Consider the following 21,322-nt stretch of genomic DNA (forward strand, 5'->3'; position numbering starts at 1 on the left):
AGTAAAAAAGAGTTATATGTTCACCATTTTTATATTGTTACAACATTGAAATGGAAAATAAATACTTGGAGATTTTCACTCAGAGTTATAAACCAATTTCACATATTTAAAGATTATTTATTTTTTGGAAAATAGTGAAAAATAATACCATTATCTTTTAACATAGTATAATAGTAAAGAACAAATAATTTATATAATGATGAGAGAGTTATAAATTTTTTCAAATAAATTATTATGACAATTTTATATCTATAACTTAGATATTTCTTTGTTTTCAAAAAAAAAAAAAATATAATACCTACTACACAGAGAATTGTATGAATTATTCGCAGTGATTTTCGACGTGGCTTTTAGTTTTATTTTATTACAAAATATATTTAGTTATAACATGCAGTTTACAAATAATTTTTTTTTTCTGACATCACTTTATAGAACATAAACATATATATGATTATAAAATAATACCTCTATAACCAAATTATGCACATATTCATCATATAACCAAATTACAAAAAAAAATAATAAAATTAAAAAAAAAAAAAAAAAAAAAAAAAAAGATAATAATAATAAAAAAAAATAAGGTTATCATAATCTAGTGAATATGGTTAAAAAAATTATGTAAAATTTAAAAATTAATATATATATATATATATACATATACATCGGAAAACTCTTAAAAAAAAAAAAAAAAAAAAGAACTTATTATATTTATATAATAAATACTCACATATAGACTTTTTTTATACGTAAATATATACATATACATAATTATACCTGCATGTGTGTGCATATATGCACAATATATTTTGTAATAAAACATTTAAGGCGCGTTTATATTTTATTTGTCCCACCATCATTTTATAAATAAAAAAAAAAATAATATTTATGGCGGGGTTTTATTATTTATAATATTTTTTAATATCTTGGATTATTGTAAAATGCATTAAATGAATCTAAATTACCAGGATAGTTAAATTGATATCCATGTGGTATATTGGAATATACATTCGGAACAAAAGAAACGGGGTAATTAAAAGTATTAGGTGATTCATTTTCTCTATAATAAACTGGTGGTCTTCTAATGAAATTATTTCGATTATTTGCATTATTTTTTTGATAATAGTTAAAATTTTGATTTTTTTTTATATATGCATGATTATTTTGATATTTTTTATAATTCTGTGAAACCGCAAAATGTAAGAACACAACCCTATTATCAATTATTCTTTCTGGTTGCTGCATAACCTTAAAAGCTTCTTTAGGTGATGAAAATGTTAAAAATCCATATCCTTTTGATTTTCCTTCATTATCATGTATTATAACACATTCTTCTAATTTTCCATATTTTTCAAAAATATTTCTTAAAGTTGTTACATTTGTTTTTTGTGATAAATTTCTTACAAATAATTTATTTTGATAATGATCTGTAAATGGGTCAGCTACTAATCTTACTTGTAAATCTTTGTTATCTAATGTATGTGTTGTTTTTAAACACTTCTGAACAGATTCTATATATTTAAATGTAACGAATCCATAACCTTTAGATCGACCTTCTTTTTCTCTAACAATAATACCATCTTCTATTTCACCAAATGTTTCAAAATATTTTAAAAATTGTTCATCTTTTGTACTAAATGGAATATTACGAACCATAAGTCTTCTTGTAGATGGAGAAGAAGTAACAGCTTCGTTACATCTATCACGTATATCTTCATGTATAGATGCAGCAGTTGCAAGTATATCAATTAATTGTTCTTTAGATAAAGGTGCTATTAAACGTCTAAGTTGCTCAATTTCTGATTCTTCATCTTTTATTTTCTTATCATTCAAATCTTGATCTTCTAAAATATTATCATTATTATCTTGTGATGTATTTAAATTTGATATCTGTTCATATTGATTACCATCATTGATGGTGGTATTATTTACACTAACATTTTCTTCTTCCATTTTGCATTTATTTTTAATCTACTTTTAAATTAGTTTAATATTTTACCAGTCTGTGTTATTTAGTATATATCTTTAAATTATTTTATACAATTTAGGGTGTTATTTTTAATTTAAATAAATATGTATATATTTTTTTTTTTTTTTTTTTTTTTTTTTTTTATGATAGACATGCACATAAATATATCGTCTATATGTTATAATATATTGTTACAATCTCTTTTATAAATATATCAAATAAGTGCTTAAATGTATATAATGAAAATAAATTAATTTATCAATATAATTTTTGTCTTTAATTTGTATTGTTTCGAATGAGAGACCTTTTAAATGACATACACATATATATATTTGCAATTATATATATTTTTTTTTTTTTCAATTATATATATTTTTATAATTTGTTTTGCTTCTTAAATCAATCTAATTATATTATAAATAATACATATACTATAACGATTTGCATGTATTTATTAATATATGTATTCTAATATTTTATAACGAATCTATTAACAGATCATAATATATGCAGAAAATAGGAACATATTTTGTGTACTTTACGTATGTAATAATTTGCTATGTTTATAAAAATGTAGTACTCTCTTAAATTATAATAATATGTATTGGGGTTGTATATATAAATAAGTATACTATATATATATATATTTTTTTATAATAGACTATCAAATAAAATGATAAAACTAATTGATAACTACATTCAAAATGTTGTACGTATACATAACAAAAATAAAAGAAATTGTAACAAAAATAGAAAAAATTAATAAAAAAATAACAGAAATAACAGAAATAAAAAAAATAACAAAATTAAAAAAAATACAAAGTGATAACAGAAATAACAAAATTAAAAAAAAATACAAAGTGATAACATAAATTAATCAAAAAAAGTAACAGAAAATAATCACGAAATTATCACGAAAATTATCACGAAATTATCACGAAAATTATCACAAAATATTCGCAAAAATTATCACAAAATATTCGCAAAAATTATCACAAAATATTCGCAAAAATTATCACAAAAATAATCACAAAAATATTCGCAATAACAATAACAATAGAGCGAAAAACAGCAAAGAAAACTAATTAACACAATCGTGAAAATATTCTCAATTTATTCATAAAACTATCATATATATATATATATACACAAACATGTAAATATTATATTATATAATCACACACATAACTAATATAATCACAATTTACAACAAAACATCATCATAAATTAACACTATTACAAATTAGACCTTTCTTGTTTTTAAAAAAAACTATTAAATAAATTATACAGTATGATCACACAATAAATTATACTTACATATTTTAAGTAAAATAAAAATAAAAAAAATATATATATTAGTATGAGAAAATACGATGAATTCACATATAAAGTATATACCAACAATCAATATATGTATATAAATTGTATCACTTTTGGCAACGAACAAAATGTATTATTTATTTATATATATATGTTTTAGGGTACATTAATAACATGTGCATTATTATTATTATAATTATTATGTATCTTTTTTATAAGGTAAATATGAAATCAAAAATAAGTATGAAATAAATTAAAAAACTGTGGAAAGAAGTCGGCAAAAATATTATACATAAATATATAAAGTCGGCCCGTCCACTCATAGGCAAAAAGTCTCTAAATTTACAATGATTAAAATAATGTATAGCTAACGTTCTTAGTAACAAGTATAGCATATATTTATATATATACATACATATATTTATACATATACATACATATATTTATATATATACATGCATATATTTATATATTTTTTTTTTTTTTTTTCGTCTTTTTAATTTTCTATAAGATCAATTATACAGTTACATATATCCATATATATATTTTTATATTATACATATATAGCATAAATATAATATATATACAACATAAATATATAGTATTAAAATCAGGTATAAAATTTTGTATTCGTTAAAGTGTGGTCCCTCTCAAAAAAATATAAAGTAAAAAACGTAGGATGTAATGAGGAAAGAATAAAGAAGGAAAGAGATATAATTCTTTTTAAAAATTCATATAAAACAAAAAAATATACAATTACTTACAATTTCCATTGCCTTTTTACATAGCAAACAACATGATATATCTTTTTATACAAAACTCATAAAAGTACAAGCAACGTGCTTTTCTATATTTAACAAAAAAATGCTCAAAGAAATAAAAAATGGAAAACAAAATATATTTAAAAATATAAAATGAAATATATTTTTTACATGAAATAATACTTATATATAAAAAAAAATATATATATTTTTTTTATCTTTTTTTATCTTTTAAAATACGCATTTCTTTTTTTTAATATATAATTATAGGTAAAATATATATGTTAATTAATACAACCGTGCATGTTTTTTATTTATCTTTTAAAAATACATTTGCATGTTTTTTTAAATATATAATACAAAAAAATATACGTAAATTATGTATATATATATATAATAATATATATAATATATATATACTATACATACGTATATATATATATTTTTATTAGTGATATATACTATATATATATTATATACTATATATTATATTATACTATATATATTATCACTTATATATTATGTACTATATGTATATTATATACTATATATATATTATATACATATTATATACATATTATATACATATTATATACATATATATACATATATATATTATATACTATATATATATTATATACTATATGTATATTATATAGTATATATATATATATATATATATATATAATTTATTAAATAATAGATCTTTAATATCATATAAAACATTAAAGTACAAACTAAACTATCATATTAACTAAAAAAAAAGAATATAAGCTAATAAAATAATCATAAACATATAAATTTAATATAAAATGTGCTATATATGATCACTATATGTGTAATATATGTATTAATTCTCTACCTCTTTATTTTTTTTTTTTTTACTGTTTCTTCTACTCTTCTTTTTGACTGCATCATGATTGTAATTGTTTTTATATATATATTTTTTTTTCTTTTTTTGAATTAAAATATTTCTATACAACCTTTGCATTTATGCAAATTTTGTGAAAATAATAATTAAAAATGAAAATTGATATTTTTCTTGATACAAATTCCCAAATAAATACAATTCGCCCCAAAGTATCCGTATTACACCTTATGGTATTCATTAATATTGTTAAACAAAATATAAACAAATCAAAATATTTATACACTTTTGAATTATTTATAAGAGGAAAAGCTAAATATCATCCCTCATATATAAACAATTTGAGTGTTATTTAACAACATTCCTTGTGCAATTTAATTAGATAAATGTTAGGAAAAAGAAAAATATAAAGAAATTCACACATAATAACAATGCTCCATTTTCATAAGGATGTACATATTTTTTTGTGCATTTCTCTATATATAATATTTGTTTCACATTATTATAAAACTATGCAAACGATATAATAGCAACACTTTATTATGACTATTAAATGTTTTGATAATAATATATAGATATTTGTAATAAAGCAAAGAGGATATTTAACAAATAATAATATATTCCTATATTGTACCCTAATTATTTTATATATTTTTTTTCGTAAATTTATGTTTTGGTAGGTCAAATGTTTAAATTTGCGCACATGAATGTTTTTTTTATTTTTTTTTTTAAATAATAAATAAAATGGCTTCCTATATATATACATATATAGCTGAATACATACTTAAATTTTATCACGTGTAAAGCTCATGTTATTTATTTAAAAAAAAAAATAAAAGCATGCTTATTAAAATGTGGGACACACAAATTGTAATTACATGGAAATAATAATATTTGAAAACATTTCAACAAATTTATCGTTGAATAAAAATTGTTTATAAGTTTTTTTCAAAAATTATTAATTCTTCGTTGTTTGTAGTGTGTACTAAAAAACAAATACAGATCTTATACATATATATATTATTATATATATGTGTGTGTGTGTCTTTGCTGAATATTGGGCATAATACAGCTTTGCCTTATTTATCTATAAATTTGTTATATCCCCAAATAAATAAAAGGGGGAAATAATGAAATAAAATAAAATAAAATAAAATAAAACATTTTCGTTTTATAATAGTATTTATAATATGGTTAAACAAAATGGTAATATTGCATACTATACATGCTTTACATATGGAATTTATGCGATGTATAGGCTAATTTTTTTTATATAAAAAGCTATCATTTTTTTTTTTTTTTATTTAAAAAAAATAAAAACGATGAAATGATCACAAAAAATATATAACAAAATGTTTACTATTTATTTTAGAACAAATTATAAAGGAAATTATACAAAAGGAAAAGTAGCTTAATTATGTATTTAAAAAAAAAAAATAATTTTCTGTTATTTTTTTTTCATGAGACTATTAAAAAAAATGTATAAAGAGAAGTTACGCTTTATATAATGATTGTACGACACGCATAAATTATTTATTTATGATATATATATTTATTTATTTGTGACATTCACATATGTATATGTATATATATATATATATATATATATATATATATAATATAGGATTATGAAAAAGGCTGTGCTTAATTCATAAAGCCAAGGCTTAGGTGCATTTGCGTGTACTTTTTGTATACAATATGCATTTACAAAAAAAGGTACTATTTTTATGACATATATATATATATCCTTAATAATTGGGTTTATTAAACAGTAAGATTTTATTTAAGAAAAAAAATTATAGCACAATTTTCGTAAATTAAAAGAATATAACATAATTTTTATGAGAATAAATAAAAATATATCATCTTTTAATTTTAAATTATATGATATGTACAATTTTATGAAACAAACACATAACAAGTGCATATATTTATATATACACAAATAAACTCATATTAAAATAAAAGCGGCAATAAATTAATGTAATACATACTGACTGAAGATTTACTACTACAAAATTGAACATTTACCATATTTTAATTGCTATAATTTGTTACTATTTTTCAATCTTTTCAACTTTTTTTGAAAATGTTTTTACTAAAAAACGAAACCGAAGAATCCCCAAAGGAAATACTAATAAATGAATTGAAATATAAAATCCGCATTTTGTCGGGAATTGTTTTTGTTATAAGGGCCATACCAACAGTGTTAAATTTATTTAACCAAAAGGAATAAAATGGGAAGAAAATATGAACAAAATAGAAGAAAATATAAGAAAATATGAACAAAATAGAAGAAAATATAAGAAAATATGAACAAAATAGGAAGAAAGTATAAGAAAATATGAACAAAATAGGAAGAAAGTATAAGAAAATATGAACAAAATAGAATAAAATATGAACAAAATAGAATAAAATGGAACAAAATAGAATAAAATGGAACAAAATAAAAGGGAATAACACCCAAAGCGCGAAATATGCAACAATGGAGAACCAACTATGGAATATGGAAAAATAGCCCTAGAAAATTATATAAGTTTTTTAAAACAATAATTAGTAGGAACAATACAATCTAACATTTACACAATATATACTACAATACAAATGTTTATACATATAAGCATGTGCTAAATATGTTAAAATATGAGAATTATTGTTATAATTTTTTTCAAATTACTATATATATTTAACCTAAAATTAATACAAATATGAATAAAAATTATAAAATTTAGAATAAATTATTAGACTGTTGTGATTTTGCAAGAATATTAAGTTGCAACGGATATATTGTATATATACATCCTTATATTTAATTTAAAATTTTTTTTTTTTTAATTATATTCTTTTTTTATTTTAAAATACCTTCGAAAAAGAGTATACATTTTTTGGTAAACATGCCTATAGTCTTATTATTTTAATTTTTTATATATATTTATTTGTTCAATCTGTTGTCCCCATTTTTTTCATAATAGTTGCACAAACAACTATTACCACCTTTTTTAAAATTCTTACTAATATTTTACATATATTTTACATATATATTTTTTTTAACACAACCAAAAAATAATAAAAACCAATATATATAAATTATAAATATAATGTTATATTTATATAAATTAATATATCAATATTATATATATTTAAAATTGTGAATAAGCTAAATGCCTGTTGCATTTTGCATTTTTTTTTATATATAACAAATTTTTATTTTTATCGATTTTATTATTATTTTTTTTTTTTTTTTTTTTTTTTTGGAAATGAATTTATTATTATAAAAAATATGCGTATAAAATTTAAAAGGGGTAATTATTTTTCGGTTTTTTATATTTTATTTAAAAGAATTACTTAATTTGTAAACAAATTAAAAAAATTATTTAATTTTAGCAAAAATCATGATTATAATTTATGTTATTTTTGCTTAAAAGCCATAGGGATAAAAAATAAATATTTTATATTTACGTATTCCAAAGTTTCTTATTGGTTAACAGATTTATTCATGTATTGGTTGAAAATGTGATATAAAATGCGAATTTAAAATGAGAAAAAATAATATTTGAAAACTAAAAAAAAAATAACCTAAGGTTAATCTGTATCATAAGAAGCAAAGATAGAAAATATAAAAACACAAACTTGAGCTTGCTAATATATACATAGCATCTTTGCAAATATATCCTCATAAATTATTGTAAAAGAAATTTTGTACATATGAATGTATAAATTGTATATGTTAGGAATGAGGAGGAATCAACCATTACGCTCAAAAAAAAAAATAATAATAATAATAAATTTTATTGGGGCAATTATATGATACATTGTTATATATATAACACCGGATAATACAAAAACCACAAAATGGATAGCAACTTTTGTTACAACTATTATAACAACATAGATAGTTATGTAAATAATTTTACTGAAAATTCATATATTAATGCTAATGGAAATTATGAAAATGAAATTCATATGTATAAAGAAAATGTTGAAGAAGATAATAATGCCTATGCTTCCCCTTTAACTAATACAAACAATAATACCAATAATATCAATAATATCAGCAATATCAACAATATCAATAATATCAGCAATATCAACAATATCAATAATATAAACAATATCAACGATATCAATACTATGGATATAAACAATACTATGGATATAAACAATAGTAGCATGCCCATCAATTCAGGGTCCATTGGATTGGATGGAAAACTAACTTATGGTAATTCTAATAATGATATTAACCAAAACAGAAAGAGGAAAGGTCAAAATGATGAAAATAATAATAAAAAACATAAACGAAGAAATTGTTGTATAATATGCTCAAAAAATAGTACCAAATATAAATTTACATGTTGTTATGAATATTATTGCTCATTAGTATGTTATAGAACACATAACACAAAAGAATGTTTTGAAAAAAATAAAAAAAATTTCAATGAAAAAAATATAAATTTGGATAAAAATTCCAATCATCATCCAAATCAACATCCAAATCAAAATTCTACATCTAATTCTGAATGTCACCAAATCCGACAAACATATGATACAGACAACACAGAACCCGTTTTATTATCAGAAAAACAAAAAACTAGATTAAAAGAAGATTTAGCATTACGATTATTACTCAAAAATAATTATGTTCGTTCCATTTTTAAACAATTTACTATATCCAAAGATAAAATTACATATTTATCACATTACATAAATGACCCAACAATTGTTCAAGTTATTGATCATATCATGAAAACTATAGACTGTTAAAATAGGAATGGAAAAATGATAAACAAAGCTAGGTGATAAGATATTCGTCAAAACATGCACATATATCAATGATATTGCAAAATTTATCATTTTTATTAAACTATGGAGACACATTCATGTGCATAATGTTACATTTTTATATAATTTTTTTTTATCATTTTACTGTTTTACTAATTTATTGATTTTTTTTTTTTTTTGTTTTAAATAACCTATTTTAAGCCAGTTTTAAACACTTAAAGCATACATAAAAAAAAACGCATCATAAATGATGTGAATGTGAAAAATGTGAAAAATATACAAAGTTATAAGTAGACGTTTTTGCAATAGGAATGTCTGGAATGGAAATAAAATAGTCTCCCTGATTTATGAATATTTTTCAAATAATAAGATAAATTAAATTTATATATGTTTTATTTTGAAATCACATCTGTATAACTTGTTCTTCTGAGCTTATTAAGACGCCTAAATGTCATAGCTGTTGAATCATTACTATTAGAACTAATGTAACTATTATTATCATTTATATCAGAATCATCTTTATCACTATTATATTCGATAGAACTTGAGTTTTCATTTTTAATAGGTGTATCTTCACTAGATGTTAAATTAAGATCATATAATTTATTATTTTTTATTTCTTTATCTATAGTAGATAAATCATTATTTTTTTTCTGAACAGATGTTCTCAAACTACTACGTCTTGTATTATATACTTTATCTCCATTTGTTTGTATTGAATTTGTTCTATTCCCACTTTTTGTTTCTTCATCATTCTCATTTTCATTCTCATTTTCGTCATTATTTACTTCAAATTCGGTATCCTTAAAATTATGTTCCTCTAATTCTTGATAATTATCACGATCATGATCATTTTTTATATCTGCGTGTATATCTTGTCTATTTCTTTTTTGTTTACCAATTTCATTATTCGTTCTGATAGTAGTTCGAGGCGTTTCAAACGGATCTTTATTTATGCTATTTGTACTGTTTATTTTGTTTATTTTGTTTATTTTATTTGCACCACTTTTGATACTACACGAATTAATTTGATTCAAAATGTCATCTATTGTCATTCTTTCATTATTATGAAAAGATGTTCTTGGAACAATCGGATAAGAAAATGTTCTTGATGTAACATTTTCAATATAGTTAGAATAATTTATAATAATTTCTTCATAAATATTTTCATCTTTTAATGAATTTAATTCGGTTAAATTTAAAATATTTCCATTTGTAATATTTTCTTCATTTTTTTCTCCTTTTTCATCTGTATCTACAGTATCACCATTTTCAACATTATTAGTTGTTAACTTTTTTTTTATAAAATAATTTTTTGTTTGTTCTATTTTTTTATCTATTATTTCCTTTAATATTTCACAATATTTAATTTCATTTTTTGATTTTAAAATATCAGATGAATGCATACAAAAATTTATTAACACATAAAATGTCCTTAAGTCTTTTAAAGCATCATTTACATTTTTTTGTGCATTTTTAAAAAAAATAGTTGAATTTTCTTTATCATTTTCTACTTTATTATGTTCACCTTCAATTCCATCTATAGAATCTGCAAGTAAATCTGTTTCTCCATTTTCTGAATCACTATCATCATTTCCTGTGTTATTATTTATTTGTTTTTTTTTACGTCCTCTTTTTTTAGCTTCTTTATTTTGATAACCATTTGTTTTAGTAATATTTTTCATTTCTTTTATATTGTGGAAAAGATATATTTGAATAATTTTATATAAAAGTTGTATAATATTTGATCTGCTTGTTAATTCTATTCCTTTTTCAATAATAATTAATAATATCCATTTAATATATTTTGGAAAATTTAGACATAAAAATTCGATATTAGCTTTATGTAAAATTGTAAATATCATAAATGTTAATATATTTGTAAAATTTGTTGTTTTCAGTTTATATTTTAAAACACCTTCACTTGTTTTTATAATTATATCTTCAAGTGTGTAATGAAAAACTAACATATTTGTGTTACTCATTGATGGATACATTGAAAAAATTGATAATAAAAACATTTTATCATGACAATTAATATTAGTAATATTATATGTACTTATTTTTTTAAAATCTTGAACACAATTATAAGTTGATGGAGATAATAAAAAACACATTTCAAAAAGTGCTCTTAATTTACCAGATGAATTTCTTATTAATAAATATAAAGCATCATTATTTAACTGATAAATATAATTACCTAAATATTCTGTTAATAATAATTTACAACAAACACGTAATGAAATAGATTGAATATATTTACTTGTATTTATAGAACCAAATAAATAATCCCATAAATTTTCTATTGCTTCTATAATTAATTTATCATTACCTAAATGTGGATGTGTCATTAATAAATCTCCTAATACACATATATATATTTCACATCTTAATGTATTTATTTCTAATTTTTCTAATAATTCTTTATAATCATACCATGCATTTTGATTTGTTGCAAAATAATTTAACAACCCTTCATTAGGTGGATTATATTCATAAAAAATATTATTTCCTATTTTATTTTCTTCATTATCTAATTTTTTTTTTCCTCCTATTTGATTATCTTCATCAATAAAATAATTACCACCATTTCCTATTCGTCCATCAAGTTGATTCATTATATCTATACTAGCTTTTTTGTATATATTAGGATAAATATCTTCATGTACCTTTTCAATATTTAATAAACAATTATTTAAAACCTCACATGTATCTACAATAGCAGTTTTATATGCATAAATTTGTTTTTTTAATTCATCATCATTATTAATAAACATACACCAATTGCCTAAACATTTAGATACAATTATATCATAAAATTGATCTTCAATTTCTTTATCATCCCATTCTGGCATTATAGAACAACAAAAATTTAAAGCTGGTAATAAAAGCTCATTTGGAAATTCTCTTAATCCTGAATCAAATGAACAATGAGATTTACTTTTGCATAAAAAACATTCTAAAATAAATAAAATACGTAACCATCTTCTTTTTAATTCTAATCTTAACAATCCTAACATTGTTATTTGTTTTAAAAATATTTGAGTATTCATGATAATTTGTTCATGAAAAACTGAAATCACATTTCCATCGCTCTCCTTTAAAATGGTGCTATTATTATTTTCTTCATTACTTTTTTGGACATTTTCATTATTTCTTTCCCGTTCCATTTCAGTCAAATCTTTTATCTTGGCTTCGGTCACATCAAGTTTGTGTTGCATTTTTTTACACAATAATAATAAATGTTCTATAGACAATGTATTCAAATTTTTTTTACGAATAATATCAAATATAATATCATTTTCTACATTCATAATACTACTAAATGTTATACTAAGTGAATTTTTTTTTTCTGTATCTTTATTAACACCTTGAATCATATCAGTACTATTTCTTTTTTTTTTATTTTGTTTTTTTTCTAATTCATTAAGATTCATTTCTTCTTCATTTTGTTTCCGTCTTCTTTCGAAAGGACTAAGATCCATATCTTCTTCTTCACCAGAATGTTTGGTAATGTTAATTTTATTATCCATAAATGCTGAATCATTATCAGTATTTTCAAATGGTTCTTTAATTTCTGATATAATTGTTAAAATATGATTAGTAAAATTTATTTCTATTTCATTATAATTTAAATTTTTATATTTAATATATATCATTTGTTTTAGCAATTCTAAACATGAATATATATAACTGTTACTTAACCAATAAGCACATGTTATATGCCCTTTTTGGAGTTTATAATAATTTACACCAGTATTATTTAACATACATTTGATTATAACTTCTCTTAATGGACCTTTTAATAATATAGTAGAACAACATTGTAAAATTTTTTCTACTTGATATATTTCGATTATATCTAGATATTTACATAATAATAGTAAATTTTTAATATTACAAATATATTGATAATTTTCATTAATATTATCTTCATTTATTAGTACATATTCATATGGACAGGAATTATTATTATCATTTTGTTTTTTTCCATTTGAATCAGAATTTATTTCATTTTCATCACATTCTTGATTCATCATTTTTACAGCTCTATAATAAATACATTTATCACAATAATTATCATCAAATTTCAAAGTCTGAATAAAATTTTGTTTTCTATTTTCTTCTAACATTTTAATATTTATTTTATTTTTTCCACATGTACAAATCATATTAACATTTTCTTCTTGATCTCTTTTATCATTCTCAACACAATTTATGTAATTTTTTCGACTATAATATAATTTTTCATTAAATTTGCTTAAATTTAAATAATAATAAATAGTGTTAACTACATTTAAAGCATCTATTTTTTCTTTTTCTTGATCTGTAGAAAAATGTTGTACATAAATTCTAAACATATATAATTCTGCTGTGTTTAGAGAAAACAAATTATTTATACAATAATTGAACCACTCTTCATTAAATGGTCCTGTATTTTCGATATTGTCTTTTTCAATATCTTCAACTTCATTACTATTTGTATTAATTTTATCATTTTTATTATTTTCTTTTTCTTCTAAACTATCATTAATAGTTTTAAAATATTCACAAGTAGATCTATAGCCTTGTTTAACATCGCTAAAATCCATACTCATGGTTTTTATAGATCCTTTTTTTACATTATGTAGATGCATCTTACATATTTGCTCAACAATAATATCATTATCTATATCACTACTAATTAGATGTAATAACAGATTCTCTACTTTATCATCAAATAGTTGAACCCAATGTAGAATCATATTATAACAACTATCTCTAACTGATTTATCCTTATCATTAAGACCAGATAATAATAACTCAAATTTCATATCAGATGGAATATAAAAATAATAATTTTTTAATTTCTCATAAATAGCTATACGAACATTGTGATTTATATCATTAATTCTAACAAGAAAAATTTTTAAAATTATTAACAGTTCATAATTATTTCCACCAGTTGTTGTATCACCAGCATTTGTAACATCATCAACATTGATTGATATATTTTTTATTGCATTTATTCTAACATTATTATTTATATCATCAAGACATTTTAAATAGCTAGCTCTGGTATTGAAATCTTGAAACGGTTCTAAAATATTTAAACATAAAATTCGAATATTATGATCTTTATCATTAAGAAGTGATAAAAATATATTAACATGTTTTTTACATAATTTATTTGATACATCTATTTGTAATGCACACGCTTTTTTAACTAAACATTTTATAACTTTACATAAATTTATTCTTTGTTTTTTATCTTTTAGAAATATATTATTTAATAATCTATTCCATAATTTTGTTATCAGTTCATATTCTTGTATAACATCATCAGAATTATCTAACCCACCATTGTTCATTCGTTTTTTTTGTTTATTTTTTTTTTCACTTTGTAATATATCACAATAATATAATATATCAAATAAAAATTCCATAATTTTATTTAAATTATCATCTTTTTCACTTCCTTTAATTATATTTAAAATTATTCTTGAACACAATTCATATATACAATATTCATTAATATATTTTTTTCTTTTAACATCATATACATCCCCTTTTATTATATTTTTTAATACGTCTTTTATATATGAAAAACAAGTTTCTCCATCATATTTATTTGTATATACATAATATATAGTTCTTACAATATTTTGGATATGTATATTATCATTTTTTATTTTTAAATCTGTTAAATTTGATAAATTATCATTATTATTTTTATTGGTGTTTTTTTTATCACCATAGTTTTTTTTTAATTTGTGATAATTCATCATTTTGCCTGTCTGGGAATTTTCTATATCTTTTGTTTTTTTTACATTTCAAAATATGCATTACATATGTAGCTATATAAATGGTTCTATTTTATGTACATATTATGTGTATTTACTTTCTTATCAAATATATACACAAATATATGTCTATCTAAGGCCTTTGGTTTTATATATCCGATTCAATATTCTTGTTTAGTTTAATAAAGCTTCTAAGTGTGCATGATTCACACACATACATAAAGAATTATGAAGTTTTTTTAAATTGACTAACACAATTTGCTCTTTAAGTTTGTGAAATAAGAACAAAAAATAATAAACAATTAAACATATAAATATTTATCTGGGTATGTTTTTTCTCTTTTTTTTTTTTTTCTCGTTTTCTTTTCTTATAAGAGAAATGAGAACGGAATGGTATTCGTCTAACAAAGGAGTAAAAGAGAAAAAAGTATCAAATGCAATCATTTAAAAAATACAAATTTTGTATGCCCCTTTTTTAACTACAATTTAATATATGCTTTCATTAATCCATTTTAACCCTCTTCATTTCGTGACATTTTTTTTTTTTTTTTTTTTTTTTTTTTTTATAGCTATTTCATAATTTATATTAAACGTATAAAAATTTTGCCAAGACTTAATTTTTTTTTTCCTGATTTACACTTTTACTCTTTTAATATTACCTCAAATTGATAATTAAAAAAAAAAAAAAACATATTTATATTTTTTTTTGAATTATATCAATAAAATACTTCCAAAAAATATTCTTAAATATATATTTTTATTGATAAGGATATACCTTTTTATGATTTGCGTAAATATGAAATGTGTAAATGACATAACTTATAATTATCATAATGTGTTTTAATTTAAAAAAAAAAATTATTATAAAATTGTATAATCCATCTATATATTAAAAACATAAAACAAACTACTTATATTTGTTATCAATTAAAAAAGCTGTATCAAAATAATAAAAAAATATTGTATACAATAACAAGTGGAAATTACCAAGTAATATTAGTTCATGTGCATTTTTGTTAAAATTAAAAAAAAAAATATAACTATAATTAAAAAAAAATATATATATAACTATAAATTGATAAAATTGATAAGAATTACAAAATATATTACACTTTATGAAAAAGAAAATTCAAAAAAATCTTAAAGCTTAAAAAAAATATACACCCCCTTCAAAGAGAACCTATTATATGCATACACATAGTCAACGTTACATCTTATCCAAATAATTTATTTAATTAAAACCCATTTTATAATAAATATAAAAAGACATGTTTCTTTAAAATTTTTTTTTTTTTTTTTTCTGAGAAAATATTTATACTCAGACTGAAAATAAGACGATTGCACACGTATATATATATATGTATGTATATATATGTATGTGTATATATGTATGTATATATGTATGTATATGTATGTATATATATATGTATGTATATATATATGTACGTATTCTACTTCTACTAAAAATAAACGAAAACAAATAAATAGGATATTATATTTTTGACAGGTATTTATAATTTATTACAATTTTATTTAATTATTAATCCTTATAATTTGCCAATCTTCACTTGTATGCATATATAGGCAATGAAATAGAATCTAAAATAAATGTGTAAATTTTTTGAGTTCAGAAGCAAACAAAATAGTTTGTGCCCATCCACAATTTGGTCCAAAAATATCTTTTAATTTTGTAAATAATTTTATATATAATGCTGTAGTTAATGCCTTTTTTTGAGGCTTTACGCTGAGTCTAGTATGTTTCAAATTTTTATTTTTTTTTTTAACATTATCATTGTTGGTAATCAATTTAGCTCGAGTATTCGATTTTTTCTCACTTTTATCCTTTCCAATATCGGCATCTATTATATCTCTATAATATTTATATATAATATCATAAATATGTGTATCTATGGGGATACAATCATATCTGTTTAAACCGAATAAGCAAATGCAATTAGCCACTTTTAACCCAATTCCTGGGAATTTTATTAATTTATCTATACATTCTTTTGTTTTTTTTTCTTTTTTTAAATTTTCTATCCATTCTTCACCTCCTAAACGTTTTAACATTTTTGCGCTTTCTATAACATATCCACTTCTATAACCAAATCCTAAATTTCTTAAATCAGATTCATTTAAATTTGATATTGTTTCTATACTTGGGAATTTATAAAAATGGAATATTTTATTTTTCCCTTCTTCTTTTACTTCTGTTTTTATATTTTCATAAAACATTTTATTTTCACTGAATCTATCTTTAGATATGTTTTGTATATTTGAATTTTTTAAACAATTATCTAAAACAGCATCTTCATGTTTTATTTCTGTCTTAATCTTAGATACATCATTTTTATTATCTTGTTCATTTTTTTCGTTAAATATTATTATATCATCATTTGTAAATATCACAGTTGCAATAAATTTACCATATCTTCGTCTTAAACAATCAATCATTAATGTTATCCTTGGTATGTTATTATTAGTAGAACATAAAAATGAAAAAAATGATTCAACAGAATCATTTTTTAATATTCTTAAACCTTTTATTTTATTTGATACTTCTTCCATTCTTTTGTCTTTTTTTATCCATTCCTTTATTTGATCTTCTAAAGGAAAAGATAAATTAAAAAATTCATAAATATCTATATCATTATTTTCCTTTTTTGAATCATTACAATGTTCCATATTTGCATTATTTGCTTTCCTATTTGTATCGAGTATACATTGATATAATATTTTATCACAAGTTTCTTTAAATAAATATATTTTTTTATTTACCATTCCAATATAAGAATCATTTTCTACTTGTTTAAAATGAAATTCTTGGCCAATCAATAAACAATATTTTAACTGTAGATCATTTGGTGTAACATTTAATATCCTCCAATTATTTTTGTAATTTTTTATTAAATTAGTAAAAGATTTACTTATTTTATCACTATTCAAATTTTTAGAATTATAATTGTTTATCAATTTAGGAGGGGTATCATATTGTACTTCCTTTTTTATTTCTATTTTATTCGTTATCTTATTCGTATTATTCGTATTATTCGTATTATTCGTATTATTCGTATTATTCGTATTATTCGTATTATTCGTCTTATTCATCTTATTCATCTTATTTATCTTATTTTTTTTTCTTCTTAAATCATTTTCTTCCTCAATGGGTTGGCTTATCATTCTATTTGCAGCCGCGGTTTTATTTTTCATAATATTTGAACTAGCAATATTTGAACATTTTTTATTTCTTCGACTTAATTTTGTCTCTCTATCGATTTTTACTCTATACCCCATTTTTATCCCCCCCTCCTTTTTCAATATATAAGATCTATAAGCATATATTTTTTTTATTATCAAAATTAAAAAAATACAATAAACATTCATCAAATTTGTTATGACATATCCTTAAATCTTCTCAACATTTTTGATGATTTTCACAACTTAGTAAATTTTTTCAGTTTTTTCAGTTTTTTTTCGCATGGAAACAGGGAAATAATTCTTATTTAAAAAGATGAAAAGAATATATAAATAATACTACACATATATAAGTGTTTGACATTTATTTGTATACCAATTGTATGTTAATTTTGTGTATATTTTTTCAAAAAAAATTATACGAATATTATATTGCCAAATATCAAACATTTATTTCTTTCTATAGGAGTTAATAACATAAGAGGGCTTTTCATTTTAGCAACTTTAGGTAATAATTTTTTTTTTTTTTTTTTTTTTTTTGAGAATAATACAATTATCGTAAAAATATTTAAACATAAACGGGTAGAATAACATATTTCTCTTTCTATATAACACATATACATACATATGTGTGTGCTTTTTTATTATGACTTATCCTTACTAAATAAAAAAAAAACTATTATTGTCTTCATTTTCCAAAAATGCAATTTTTGAAGAATATAAGTATATTAAAAAAATACGAAATAAAAAAAAAAATAACAAAATAAAAAGCAAAATAAAAAACGAAATAAAAAGCAAAATAAATGTAACGGCATATTTTTTTTTGTGAAATTCACATAATATTGCAGCTTGAAAAATTAGCATAGAAATATATTATTTGCCATAATGTTTTATTAAGCAATTTCATCTTCTTGATTATGCTTTGAAAATAATTTCTCATATATTCGATAATATCACATATTTTCCCTTTTTTCCTCATTTGCTATATATAATGTAGTAAAATTATTGAATATATCTTATAAATGTCACTTAGTAGACATATTTAATTTTTTTTTTGAAATAAATAATATATAATCACAAAAAAATAAAGCGCACACAACTAGCCAATAAAATGTTTTACCTTGAAAAGTTGAACTCTTTTATAGAAAACAAATATGCAATGTCCAATTGGAATAAAAAAAAGTATATTTGGAGATATAGTTTATTTTTTAATATTTTTTATGTATTACTAATATTTGGTATAATATATACATTAATAATTAAAGTTTTAATATCTCAAGAAAAATTTGTTAATCATTCATGTAGTGTTGCAAATATAGCATCAATACAAAACACATATGTGATTGTATTAGTATTTATATCTTTAATGGGATTTTTAAATTTTATTTTTTCACGTTTAACATATATATATTCGAAATTTACAAATAGTGAATTCTTTAATTTAGGAATTTATTATTCTATCATAGGGTTTTTAATTAAATATATTTCTTGGATTTTATCATTAATATATATTTCTTGGATTGGGTTTTTATTAATAACAATACTTAGTATTATTTTTTATCCTAATAAATGGTGTAGTCCCAAATATAACAATTATGGGATGGACGCTTTGACAAATTGCCTTTTGGTCAAGAATGACGTTGCAGGTAAGTTCTCATTCCATACACTATGTCTCTATATATGCATATATATATATAATATATGATGGAATATATCCATATTTTTATTTATTTTATTTTATTTTATTTTATTTTTATTTTATTTTATTTTTTTTTTTTTTTTTTTTTTTTACTTTTTTTTTTTTTTTATATATGTTTGCTTCACAATTTGGTAGGTTGCGAAATTCCGAACGATGTAATAAACATTAAATCAAAAGAATATTGTAGTGATTTAAATTATTTAAAAGTGCACAAATTTTTGTATCTAGTTCGTTCATCATCTGATACATCATGCACATTAAAAGACAAAAAATTATGTAACACTTTTCTTGATTTTTTAAAAAATAAACCAATAACATTGGATCCCTTTTCAAATTGTTCAAAATATTCCGGAGATGCTCCAGACGATTATTTTTTAGAAAATACTTATAATAAAAGTGATATTTATTTGCTTTCATTATCTCTCATATTTTTTTTTTTTTTCACAACTATTATATTATTTGCTATTTTTATTCTTATAAGAGTAAATACACCAATTGATTCTTCATTTAAAATCAATAGTGAAAGGCTAAACATTTTTTTTAGATTTACTCGTATTTTTGATGTATGGAAATAATGTTACATTTTCTTTACAGTACAAGATTCTCATAAAAAAATCAGATCCTATATTTCACATAAATATCATATTACAATTATTATTTTTATATGTATTTATTTTATTATTACCTTTTTGACTATAAAAGTGAGTATTATTCCTTCTACAAGTAAATAATTTATAATATGCTCACCACCCCCATAAAACAATATTAATGAACATTTTCAATAATACAAATTATGCTAGAATTTGTATTCTATTATTATTTCACTTAATTCGACATGTTTTTTTTGTTATTATGTTAAACATACATGTTTTCCTCCTTATTATATATCAATTTTTGTTTTAAAAAATATGCTATTAAACTTTAACCATTTTTTCATCCCATATTAATAAA

General features: G+C 20.5%; 6 protein-coding genes across 6 annotated transcripts; 3 read left to right on the forward strand and 3 right to left on the reverse strand.

Annotated features, from left to right (window-relative positions):
- Nucleotides 1-915: 915 nt before the first annotated feature.
- On the reverse strand, nucleotides 916-1,950 carry PY17X_0821000 (RNA-binding protein musashi, putative; the record flags this gene model as incomplete). The annotated part of the gene is made up of 1 exon (XM_722634.1): nucleotides 916-1,950. The coding sequence occupies one exon, from the start codon at nucleotides 1,948-1,950 to the stop codon at nucleotides 916-918; it is 1,035 nt and encodes a 344-aa protein (XP_727727.1).
- A 5,054-nt stretch (nucleotides 1,951-7,004) lies between these two features.
- On the forward strand, nucleotides 7,005-7,151 carry PY17X_0821100 (conserved Plasmodium protein, unknown function; the record flags this gene model as incomplete). The annotated part of the gene is made up of 1 exon (XM_723289.1): nucleotides 7,005-7,151. The coding sequence occupies one exon, from the start codon at nucleotides 7,005-7,007 to the stop codon at nucleotides 7,149-7,151; it is 147 nt and encodes a 48-aa protein (XP_728382.1).
- Nucleotides 7,152-8,767: 1,616 nt separating this feature from the next.
- Nucleotides 8,768-9,676, forward strand: PY17X_0821200 (zinc finger protein, putative; the record flags this gene model as incomplete). Its single annotated transcript, XM_726168.1, has 1 exon — nucleotides 8,768-9,676. One exon carries the CDS (start codon nucleotides 8,768-8,770, stop codon nucleotides 9,674-9,676), a length of 909 nt encoding a protein of 302 aa, XP_731261.1.
- Nucleotides 9,677-10,086: 410 nt separating this feature from the next.
- On the reverse strand, nucleotides 10,087-15,462 carry PY17X_0821300 (reticulocyte binding protein 2; the record flags this gene model as incomplete). Its single annotated transcript, XM_726167.2, has 1 exon — nucleotides 10,087-15,462. One exon carries the CDS (start codon nucleotides 15,460-15,462, stop codon nucleotides 10,087-10,089), a length of 5,376 nt encoding a protein of 1,791 aa, XP_731260.2.
- Nucleotides 15,463-17,076: 1,614 nt separating this feature from the next.
- On the reverse strand, nucleotides 17,077-18,861 carry PY17X_0821400 (uncharacterized protein; the record flags this gene model as incomplete). Its single annotated transcript, XM_722890.2, has 1 exon — nucleotides 17,077-18,861. The coding sequence occupies one exon, from the start codon at nucleotides 18,859-18,861 to the stop codon at nucleotides 17,077-17,079; it is 1,785 nt and encodes a 594-aa protein (XP_727983.2).
- A 922-nt stretch (nucleotides 18,862-19,783) lies between these two features.
- Nucleotides 19,784-20,946, forward strand: PY17X_0821500 (conserved protein, unknown function; the record flags this gene model as incomplete). The annotated part of the gene is made up of 2 exons (XM_022955721.1): nucleotides 19,784-20,318; nucleotides 20,507-20,946. The coding sequence occupies 2 exons, from the start codon at nucleotides 19,784-19,786 to the stop codon at nucleotides 20,944-20,946; spliced, it is 975 nt and encodes a 324-aa protein (XP_022811961.1).
- Between the last annotated feature and the right edge of the window lie 376 nt (nucleotides 20,947-21,322).

Source organism: Plasmodium yoelii (assembly GCF_900002385.2).
Source record: "Plasmodium yoelii strain 17X genome assembly, chromosome: 8".
Taxonomy (NCBI): Eukaryota; Apicomplexa; class Aconoidasida; order Haemosporida; family Plasmodiidae; genus Plasmodium; species Plasmodium yoelii.